At 22.0% G+C, this 10969-nt stretch overlaps 4 protein-coding genes across 8 annotated transcripts in view; 1 reads left to right on the forward strand and 3 right to left on the reverse strand.

Annotated features, from left to right (window-relative positions):
* The window catches only part of LOC122720658 (rho guanine nucleotide exchange factor 7), a 5094-nt gene extending 3663 nt beyond the window's left edge, over positions 1–1431 (forward strand). For 2 of the 4 annotated variants that reach the window (XM_043947474.1, XM_043947473.1), the window contains exons 9-12: positions 396–681; positions 764–865; positions 952–1036; positions 1154–1431. In XM_043947474.1, the coding sequence (XP_043803409.1) occupies positions 396–681; positions 764–865; positions 952–1036; positions 1154–1316 (636 nt within the window). In that variant the 3' untranslated portion in view covers positions 1317–1431. Of the gene's footprint in view, positions 1–395; positions 710–763; positions 866–951; positions 1037–1153 lie in introns of those variants that run through there. The other 2 variants (XR_006347794.1, XM_043947472.1) reach the window with 2 other exon arrangements.
* Positions 1432–1511: 80 nt separating this feature from the next.
* Positions 1512–2274, reverse strand: LOC122720746 (mediator of RNA polymerase II transcription subunit 11-like). Of its 2 annotated transcripts, XM_043947664.1 has the most exons (4): positions 2256–2274; positions 2051–2175; positions 1835–1975; positions 1512–1776 (listed from the first exon to the last, which is right to left on the reverse strand). In XM_043947664.1, exons 2-4 carry the CDS (start codon positions 2124–2126, stop codon positions 1655–1657), a joined length of 339 nt encoding a protein of 112 aa, XP_043803599.1. In that variant the 5' UTR covers positions 2127–2175; positions 2256–2274; the 3' UTR covers positions 1512–1654. The 2 variants fall into 2 exon arrangements, with proteins under 2 accessions (XP_043803599.1, XP_043803598.1); XM_043947663.1 differs by lacking the exon at positions 2256–2274 and having other exon boundaries at positions 2051–2236.
* A 143-nt stretch (positions 2275–2417) lies between these two features.
* LOC122720824 (cytochrome b-c1 complex subunit Rieske, mitochondrial-like) lies at positions 2418–3980 on the reverse strand. Its single transcript, XM_043947839.1, has 3 exons — positions 3227–3980; positions 2935–3112; positions 2418–2847 (listed from the first exon to the last, which is right to left on the reverse strand). The coding sequence occupies exons 1-3, from the start codon at positions 3441–3443 to the stop codon at positions 2556–2558; spliced, it is 687 nt and encodes a 228-aa protein (XP_043803774.1). The 5' UTR covers positions 3444–3980; the 3' UTR covers positions 2418–2555.
* A 901-nt stretch (positions 3981–4881) lies between these two features.
* LOC122720823 (vanin-like protein 1) lies at positions 4882–8959 on the reverse strand. The gene is made up of 8 exons (XM_043947837.1): positions 8893–8959; positions 7848–7939; positions 6939–7079; positions 6419–6565; positions 6173–6333; positions 5898–6112; positions 5705–5809; positions 4882–5606 (listed from the first exon to the last, which is right to left on the reverse strand). Exons 2-8 carry the CDS (start codon positions 7923–7925, stop codon positions 4891–4893), a joined length of 1563 nt encoding a protein of 520 aa, XP_043803772.1. The 5' UTR covers positions 7926–7939; positions 8893–8959; the 3' UTR covers positions 4882–4890.
* Positions 8960–10969: the final 2010 nt, after the last annotated feature.

The raw sequence follows: 10969 nt of genomic DNA on the forward strand, positions 1-10969 counted from the left end.
AGAGAGAGAGAGAGAGAGAGAGAGAGAGAGAGAGAGAGAGAGAGAGAGAGAAATACATATACGCGCGTTTAGTACACACAAGCATATGTTTTTTTTTACAGCCATGTTGTGTGAAGTAAATTTTAGTTTTACTAACGTCTGTATGCATTTTATAAAATAATTGAAAAATAAGATTATAATTAATATTAAATTAAACAAGATTAACTTATATATGCTGTTGGTTTATTTCTAATTTCTTTATTATTTATTTAAAATATGTGATTAGTAGAATATGTTTCGTAATTAATTTTGTTCTAATTATAATAATAATTATAATAAGTTATTATAATAATTATAATTATAATTATGATAAGTTATTGAATTATTATTTTGCATTTCTTTTTTCATTTTACTAGATTTGCAGCCAACAAAATGGGAAACAGCAGTTACAAGCACAGCAGCAGCAACAGCAACAGCAGCAGCAGCAGCAGCAACAACAACAACAACAACAACAACAACATTATCATCATCATCATCATCATCATCATCATCATCACAGATCAATCATGGAACATTGTTCCACCTTAGGAATTAGAACACCTTGGAGTATTGCTTCATTACGACCAGCACCTCCTTCCTATACTTTTAAAATATTTAATAAAACTGACATTAATTTGGATTTATCTTCACCACGCTTATGTAGTAGGGATATAAACATAAAAAATTAAACTAAACAAAATATATATATATCAATACAGAGAATAATCAATTTTTTCTATTACAGATGAAAGACAATTTGAAGAAGATGCAATTATATTAAAAGTGATTGAGGCATACTGTCTTTCTGTAAATGCTAGATTCACTATGCATTCTGGAGAATCAACTTGTAGGTTGTGAATTAAATTTTTCTGTTTTTGAAATATTTAAATCTATATATTAATGTTTACATCTCGAATTTTATTCACATTTTAGCAATGTTGGAATATGATTCACATAAAATGCAAGAAAAAGTTTCCTTAATGAATAACTGTGAAAATTGGGATTTTTGTACTAATCGGTAAATTAATATTTCTTTAATTTTGAAAAATTATTATATACAATATATTACAGATCAAAATATATATATTTATATCATTAAAAATTTAAATCTAATATATATATTCATTTCAAATAGGATATTATCAGAAACAGTTAGGACATTGAAAAATCAAATGACAGATTTACAATCACAAATGTCATTATTGACAAAACAATTAGATGAAGAAAGGCGATCAAGACTTTTTTTAGCTGCTACAATAAAGCGTAGTATTGGTATAATGGATAGATCGGTATCTTAAATACTTATTTATTGATGTTTATTTTTATTATGTTTATATTTTTTAATGTGACATAATAGGAATGTTTTTTCTATAAAATATTCGTAACTTTATTATTTGTAAGAAAAAATATAGACATAAATAACTAATTGAATTATTTGATATAATGCAATTTTTGAAATTTTCATTCATTGTATAGATACATATGTTTGCATAAAAATTACAAATATATTTGTTATGAATGAATTAAATGCTTTATATAATTTATACATGTATATATAAAAACTGAAAATTTTTAATTGAAACATTTATGATTGATACATTGAAAATAATGAATTGAGAAAGATGATTAGATGTGTTCATCTTGATTTATTTTTGATACGTTCTAATTCATTTACTCTACTTCGTGCATGTTCTAACCTATGCCATGCCATTTGTAATACTTTTTGACTGGCATATCCAGAACCTTCATGTGGTTGTCCTAAGGAGAAGATAAATTTTAAAAAAAAAGATTAAGTGGTGATTAAAACATTGTTTACCTGTAGAAACTTGAGTCAAATAATTAATTTGTTCACTTAATTTAGATTCCACATGTCCTAGTGTCTTCAAAAATTGTTGAGTTTGTGCTTCAGCTTGTTTTAAACTAGATTTTTCTTTACTAAGCTCTACGAAAGCTTGTCCTATAATTTATATATAAATTATACTTTATTTACACAAAAAGAATGTATATAAGAAAATAAAGATTTGTTGATTACCTGCACTTTGCAAACACACTATAATATCTTTTTCAATTGTTTCAAGAATCTGTATTCTTTCCATTGGTGGTGTCATTTTGATTCAATTTTTAAATGTAGTATGATGAATTAGTATTACGTTTGATCTAAATAAAAATATAGAAAAGTAAATAAAAAAGAAAAAATGAAAAATTGAGTCATATAACATATAAAGTAAAATACTAACCAACAATCGAAAATTATCAAACATAAAATGGTCGAAGTATGGCTTTAGCGCCATCTATATATTTTTATTTATTTATATATTTTTTTAAACAAGATAACGAAGATAATAATAGATAATAATTAACAGATATTGCGATGATATTAATAATAATATGTAAAAAAATATAGGAATAATAAGAAAAAAAAAAGAAATAGTTTCATTTTTATAGAAATAAATAATAAAGATTAATATTATATTAAATAGAATAAAAAAAAGTAATTAATAGAACAGTGATAAATAAAGTGCGATCAAGTACGATAATTAGCCAATAAGAATGGTATCATCGGTGAGAAATTTATATTCAGGTATTTCTAAGTTGGTAGGTGCTGGTCCTCTACGTATACGTCCAGCTGCATCAAAGTGAGATGCATGACATGGACAATAAAATCCACCACGTATTATACCGGCATTAGGAATTGGCACACAGCCAAGATGCGTGCAAATTCCAATGACAATTAACCATTCAGGTCGTTTAGCTCTTTCATTATCGCTTTCAGGATCTCTTAATTCTGCAATGTTTACTAATCTTTCTTGGTCTATAATGGATTGGGAACTAAAATTTTTTCGAATATTAGTTTGAAAGCTGAAGTTAAAATAAAAATAAATAATTAAAAAATAATCTTTATACATGATTCCTTACCGATGATAAACGAAAATTGGCTTTCCTTGCCATTTAAATATTGATACTTTTCCTACCGGTATATCTCGTAAACTAATTTCAATTTGTGCTTCCGCTAAAATACCTCGTGATGGGGCAAGAAAAAATATATAATGTAATATGTGAGATTTTAATCCATAAAGTGCTGCGACACCTGCCACTAATTGTAAAAATATTATGTTAATTATCTTTTTCTATTATTCTTTTGGCAATGAAAACGATTTTTTTGTTTGATTATGTTTTTCATTAAACCGAAATATTTATGAAAACATACCGAAAGATGCAGCATAATTTGCTGTTCTTCGTTCATCAGTACTTCGTTTAGCCGATATATTTGAATTAAGAAGAGATTTTCGACGATATTCTTGAAAGTCTGGTTTTGGTAAATCAGTATGTGCATACCGATATTTTAAATAAAATGTCAATACACTCGCGTTTAAGCAGTTTTCAATTGGAAATCGAGAAAAAATCGATAGAAAAGATAATGACATTTGTGTTTAGTTTTCTATTAATCATTACCTATTAACATGTAAATAATTTGTTTTCAATTCCGTTTTGTTTAGTGTTTTGTTATGTTTTCATGTTGTGATTCATGTTTGTTTTTTGAAATAATCGAGAGTGTAACTGCATCACAAAAAGAAAAGAAATTGAAAGAAAAAAAAAAAGAGAAGGAAGAAAAAAAATAATGAAGAGTTTGTCGTAAATATGTAGCACTATTCGTGGTTAATAACAAATCCTTTGAAAAAAATACTACTTGATTGGTTGATTTTAACGTTCCTAACATTCAAAAATAGGAATTGTGCATATTAGTCACATCTACAATTAAATAAAATAAGACCGTATATTATGTATCGTCGAAGAAAGTCTTTCGTTTCTTCAAGAACGAATTTTTCGTTTCTTTTTTTTGTCATTATTTTATCTAGAAAGTCAATTTTTGTAACTAGATAAAAAAAAAAAAAAATTAGAATAATTCTTAAAAAATTATTTTTTCAGATGAAATTACATTTTATAATATTGAAGCTGTAAATAGTCATAATATGCATTTCTAGTCTGCAATAAATCCTAAGTATATATAATTTTAAGATTGTTAGACATTGAATGTATAATGTAATATTATAAATGATTATTATAAATATTACACTTTTTAGATACAATATTTAATAATGATTTTCACACAAATTAATATATTGTCGATATTATTAGAAGATATTTCATTAATATTACATTTGAATATATGATTTCAATAAGATAATGTATTATTATATTATGCTTGTTTGCAGTATAATATTTCATATCTGGATAGATGGATAGAAAGAGAAAATCGGAATCTTTTTATGATCTCCTGATATTATTTTTACAACTTTTTTTTCAATAAGACTTTAAAGAAAAAGTTTTTTAACAAAACACAATATATGAAGAAAAATATTCAAAAAACTTGTGCTTTTGTAATATGTTAAATACTTAAGAATTAATGAATGTAATTTTGAATATATTACATATTACAATAAATTTTTTTTCAATAAATTATAGTTGTTTTATTATTTGCACTTATTATACATATTTTTATTTTTCATATTAAGATTATGTAAAGATCATAATCATAAGTGGTTAGATTCAACTATCACATTATAACAATATATTGATATAACATATAATTTTATTTAAAAAAAACTAATTAATTAAAAATCCAGAAAAATATGACTTAAAAAAAAAAATCTTTTTTATCTTTGTGACCAAACAATTCATCTCTCTGCTTATATCTCTCTGCTTATATCTTCCTTCTTATATCATTACAAATAATCATTTTGTAACAAAATTGAAACATATTATATATAATACATATCTTTATAACATTACGTAATATTTTTATTGAAATATTTTCTTAAGAAGAAAAAATTTCAAACAAAAAAATAATAAATTTAACTATTAAAATTAGTACTATTTATCTTTTTCAAAATCTCTAGCATATATACCAAAAGTAACAAGATTTTTTGTTGGTTCGTTTAAAACAATAGTTAGATTTGTTTGTTTCCCATATGTATGTTCAATATATGACCATTGTTCGAAAGGAAGGAGTGAGGAATTGAGTACACTAGGCATTACCAAAATTTTTGGATAATCATTAAAATGTGCCGTAATGCTTAAAGGAAAAAAGGTAATATTGGATTGACCAATAAAACCACAAGAGCGAATTGAATCATTGGAACATTGAATCAAAGCACACAGACGAACACCAGCTTCTACTTCTTTACCATATAATCGAACATTATTAAAAACTACTGCACGATAATGGATCGATGATAAATTATTAATAGTATCAATACGAGCTTCAAAATCGCAACAAAAATTACGATAACAAATATTTTGAATTATCGAATTATTGAACAGAACAGATTCGAATGATGTAATATTATCATGTAATAATTTTATCGAATTGAGAATATTTGTTTTCTTTGGCTTGTCGTAAAAGTCGAATGTTTCATAGCGTGTAATATATTTTTTCATTTTTTGATTTTCCTTTTTCTCTTTTCTTAATTTTTGTACTATTTGTCTCTCTTCAATTTCTCTGGATTTAGTTGATTTTGGAACTTGAGATATTAAAAGTCGATATTTGGGATTACTAACCATAGTAGCGTTGATTAATCCATTACGACCTAAAAAAATATCAAAAAATTATTTGCATCGAAAATAATGGTGATGAAAAATTGTTTCTTATAAATGAAAAAGTAACATTAATACATAACATTATTACCTAAATAAATACCACTTCCTAGAGTTCCTATATTCGGTTGATGATATCCAGCCACGAGTAAATTTACATTCTCAGCAAAGGACCATCCAAATTGAATTTGTATGGCTGAAAAAAAATAATTCAAATGAAAAATAATATTTAATCATTTTTAAAATAAAATAAAATAAAATGCAGAGTGAAAAAATAAAAATACCAGTTAAAAATGGTACTTCCGAAAACCAGGCAGTGGTAAATATAATATTTGAAATTCCTAATGTTCTTGTTAAATTTAAAGCCGGTACCGAAAATAATATATCAAAACATATAAAGGTACCAAATTTCACTCCAAAATCAGTATCAAAAGTTACAATTTCTGGTATCTTGGTTTTATCGAATTGTTTTTCCATATAAAGATTTACTTTGCGATATCTGTATATGAAGATAAAAAATAAAGAAATTGTTATAAAATTAATTTTGAAATATAATTACCTAGCAATTATCTTTCCCATTCGATCAAACGCGACATTGGTGTTATGATAATGCCATGTAAGATTCGAAGAACATTCATCATTATTAAGTCGTTTTTCAGCGATATTTATTACTACGTAAATACGATTCTGTTTTGCAGCACATGATAATCTTTTTAATGTCTATGAATATAAACATTAAATAAAGAAAAATAAAAATTAAGATGAAAACGATTGTTTGTTAAATATGAATATATAAAGTATTTACTTCGCCGACATCAATACTTGTATCTGTACAAGGAACATAATTATCATGAATGGAAGGAACTAATGTTGTCCAGGAATCCATATGTGATCTATTAGGCATATGAAGTGATGTCAATCCATCTTCCGGAAAAACGATAATATCAGCATTCTGTAAAATTTTTTATCAGAATGTTACAAAAGCAAATTATATTGTACCCTGCAACTTAACAAATACTTATTTAAAACTATAGTACATAGGATTCGGGAAAATCAGTTGTGCAATGGTAAAAACTCGAGAATGTAATGATAATTTCGAATATGTATCAAAATACTCTCTAAATCTTCTCAATGCAAAATTTAATGCTTTGTTATTGAAAACAATATGATATTTAAGAATGAAAATAATATATTAATTGAGAAAATATTAACATAGACGCAGAATCTTGAAAAAAGAAATATAGGACAAAAAAGCACTAAAAAAGCAAACTGTTCAAAAATATAACAGATAATAATATAATAAATTAATAATCAATTGAACTTACCTGTTTACTTGCTTTTTCAATATATTCGATATATGCATCTGTATTCTTTGATAATGTTAATGGGCCATTATCTCTGACATAAGTTGGTGTAAATTCTACCACAGCTGCAGTATAGTAATTCGTTGAGTTCTGTATAGTCATCTTTTTCATATATATAGAATGTTAATGTATTTATATTTGTGGGGAATTAATGTATTTATATTTTTAGAGAATTCTTATTTTAAAGATTATAAAACAAATACAAAAATTGATATAGAAAAATATTTTGAAATTTATTTATTAAGTTATAATTAATCATAACTTAATAAATAATTAATTATAACTTTATTAATTACAGGTTATTTTAAAATTAGAATAAGACGGAAATAAATTGAAACAATTCTATCTCTATTATACTATTGTTTTGCTCCTATTGTTATCTCCGTCTCGTTTCTAACGCAAATTGCTTATAACTTAATAAATAAGCCTAAACCATTTTATCATTTATAATTAATTTATTATTTATTTATCATATATTAATTTTTGTATTTGTTCTAGTTTCTAAAATCAACTTTTCAGAAATATGTTATGAATATATTAACACCCTGTATATGAATAATTTATTTATTATATAAATTAACTTATTTTTCAAATAATATACATAATATAATAAATATTTACATTATTATATAGCTATATAATTAGATTACAAATATTTATGCATTTATAAAATTTAAATGTACAAAAGTTAATAAAATGTATATGATATGCAAAGAAGCACAAAATATTCAAATATGAATTATGATATTTAATAAAAAAATGTTTAATTTAATTCTTAATTAATTTAAATTTTTTTCTGTCATGTTCATAAAAATTTTATTTTGTGTAATCATCTACAATTTATTTATTATATAAAAATTTAGATTTTACCTGATATGAAAATTGCACGAGAATTAATAATAATCCGAATTCGTCCAATTTTCCATGCATGTCGTTTGATCTTTTCATTGTTTTTAATAAATCTAAAAAAGAAAATTTTAAATAAAATTATAATAGAATATTTAAAGTATAAGAAAAATATATATATAAATATATATGTTATAATATTTATGTAAGTCAATTTTCATTTCTTATTTTAATATATTAAAATTTAAAATCTTCTTTAGAACTTTAAATTTTTAAATTGTTTTTAATTTTCCATTCATAAATATTTTTTATTACTATAATATACTTATTTCTTTTTTGCATATAACATGATCTGTAAATATATTATATTATATTATTTTTTGTGAAACATTATGATATTTGTGAAACATCTTTGAAGAGTTTTAAAATCAAAATAAACATAAAAGTTGGAAAAATGTACAGAAATATTAGTTTATTAAGTTCAAATATTACTAAAGATGTTTATGTAAAATAAAATTTTTATGAATTAAAAATGGAGCTTAAATAGAAATTTATTTTATTTTTAAAATATCATAATGCGTATTATATTTTGAATATTTTTTACTTTTTTTAGATTTAATTATTTATTTAATTTTTTCTATAAATTTAATTATCTTATATTTTTTATTCTATATATTTAAATTTTACATAAATGCATAAAATCTGCAGTATAGTTATAGCAATATATTTTTATCATATTTGATGAAAAGAGAAAAAGTGAAAGAATAATGTAATAGAACAATTTCACTTTACTTTTTCATATAATTACATTTCATAATATAAAGTTATAACTTAATAGATAAATTTTAATTGATATTTTTGTATATCAACTTTTGTGTTTTTGACTTCTAGACTCAATTTTTGAAACATATTCCACAAATATATATATTACATATTATATATATATATATTTTTAATGAAATAAAATAGCAAAATTAATATTATTATCAGATTAAATATATTTGACATTTATGATATCTGTCAATGGTTTAAAAATAAAACAAATTATAATATTATAATAAGATTTTACCATGTATTGAAAAAATATTCCGCAATGAATGACACAAGTCTTATATACTGATGATATTCTTTATTTATCTTGCATTTATATTCGCACCGCAAGAAGATTTACTGAAATTATTATCTATTATTTACTTTTGCCGTTGTATGATATGGAGCAATACTCGAATAGTGGGAGAAATTTTTAAACGATTTCTATTCCTATTTTTATATATATTATTACTATATATAGACATATATGCTATATAAATTTTTCCAAAATTTTATTTATATATTATCTAGTAAACTAATTTTTCTAATTTTCCAAAACAATTCAAATTATTTAGTCCAATTTTAAAAAAGTTATTTTATTTTAGTAGATAAGCTTATATTTTTATCTATTATTGTATATAGATAAAAGAAAATTTTATAAAATGGAATAGTAATAATCTTTTTATATTAAAATATCTCAAAAATTAGACCGAATGGTGATAATATGCAAAGGAAAAAATTATTTAAAATATTGAATTCTACAATATATTAAAAACTAATTGAAATCGATGAGGATTTTCTTATTTCGAATAAATTATCGAGATTTGCAAGTCATATCTGTAAAAATAATACATAAATAGTCGCATTATGCTAATACATGTATGCTCGTATAAATAGAATTCAATATACTATATCAAAATTTTTTAATTAATATCTCGAAAATATTAAATAATCGAAGATAAAATTTAGATTTATTGTTCATTCCTTCCAATCCAAATACGATAATCGAAATATTTTTATTCTTTTTGAAAATACGACTAATATTGTATTGGTTCCACATTATTATTATGTGTAAATGCAATATAATTATCATTTCATTTCATTACAAGATTTATGTATAATTAATAATAATATAATTAGATTATATTAAATTAGGATATATATTATTGATGATTTTTAAAATAATGAAATTTTAATGAAAATCCAATTTTTAATTTTTTATTTTATTAAAATAATTAAAATATATAAATAAATGGGATAAGAGTAAGGTTAAAAATTCTAAGATGTTCCAATAGTTATATTTTCAAAATAAAAATAATTATCATACTTTCAATTTCATACTTTCACAATTATTATCGATGCATAAATCGATCACGCCATTGTCATCCATTTTAATAATATTTGTGAGAGTGAATAATATGATTTTACATAAGAGTCTATATATAATATATATAATATATCTATATAATATGTAGATAAATATACAATTATAAATGTAGAATAAAATATAATAAAGATAAATACTTTTTGATTATTTCTTTATTTATTTTGATTATTTAATGTTAATTTTTTTTACATTTATGATCAAATCATAATATCAAATGACATTTAAAAATATTATAATAGAAAAATATAATATAATAAATCAATGTAATAAAAAAAATATTTCTATAAATTATATGCGAAAATTTATTCACTTGTTATCGTGATTTGGAACATGTATGATGTTAATAATTTATCTCTATAGCAAATATATAAATTATTCTTAAATTATTGTTTTTTAACAATTTAAAAATTTTAAACTTTGTCTTTTTATTTCATTTTATTTTCTTATACTTTTATTTTATTTTATTTTTTATTAATTATTATTTATGCAATTATTAAATTATTATTAGTAAAATTAATAAAATAAGATTATTATATTATTATATTAAAGATAATGTTTATATTTATTATATTTATTATATTGGTTTGCTCTTTTTAAAAATAATATATTTATATTTTATTTTTAAAAATAATATATTATTGTTGTTAAAAAATAAATATTATTAATAAAATAAATAAAATTTGTGTTTTATTTTTTTAAAAAATGAAATATTTTATTAAAAAGTTATTTTTATTTCTTAGTAATAACTTATTCCAATGCAGTAACATTTAGGTGAATTAGTTGTTTCGCTTCGATCAGCCACAAATAAATGATTTGCTATGAAAAATTTATTGTAATATATTAAATATAAAGCATAAAATCTTAAAATATAATAAATTTAACAATTAGATTTTTTAAAATTTAAATTAGTGAAAAGAACAGCTTCTTATTTTCATTTTTTATGTTTACT

The sequence above is a fragment of the Apis laboriosa genome, unplaced genomic scaffold (genome assembly GCF_014066325.1).
Source record: "Apis laboriosa isolate Shangri-la unplaced genomic scaffold, ASM1406632v1 scaffold1321_cov151, whole genome shotgun sequence".
NCBI classification, from domain to species: Eukaryota; Metazoa; Arthropoda; class Insecta; order Hymenoptera; family Apidae; genus Apis; species Apis laboriosa.

Excerpts from the sequence above, each read along its gene's own strand:
- LOC122720746 (XM_043947664.1), bottom strand. The coding sequence starts at position 2,126 with ATGACACCACCAATGGAAAGAATACAGATTCTTGAAACAATTGAAAAA. Across the intron at positions 1,976-2,050 it reads AGTGTGTTTGCAAAGTGCAG|GACAAGCTTTCGTAGAGCTT; the intron begins GTAATCAACAAA and ends TATAAATTATAG. Across the intron at positions 1,777-1,834 it reads TTTGACTCAAGTTTCTACAG|GACAACCACATGAAGGTTCT; the intron begins GTAAACAATGTT and ends TCTTCTCCTTAG.
- LOC122720823 (XM_043947837.1), bottom strand. The coding sequence starts at position 7,925 with ATGAAAAGATCAAACGACATGCATGGAAAATTGGACGAATTCGGATTA. Across the intron at positions 6,566-6,938 it reads TTGAAAAAGCAAGTAAACAG|AATGCTGATATTATCGTTTT; the intron begins GTAAGTTCAATT and ends AAAATTTTACAG. Across the intron at positions 5,810-5,897 it reads GGAAGTACCATTTTTAACTG|CCATACAAATTCAATTTGGA; the intron begins GTATTTTTATTT and ends ATTTTTTTTCAG.
- LOC122720824 (XM_043947839.1), bottom strand. The coding sequence starts at position 3,443 with ATGTCATTATCTTTTCTATCGATTTTTTCTCGATTTCCAATTGAAAAC. Across the intron at positions 3,113-3,226 it reads AAATTATGCTGCATCTTTCG|TGGCAGGTGTCGCAGCACTT; the intron begins GTATGTTTTCAT and ends TTTTACAATTAG. Across the intron at positions 2,848-2,934 it reads CCAATTTTCGTTTATCATCG|TTCCCAATCCATTATAGACC; the intron begins GTAAGGAATCAT and ends AAAAAATTTTAG.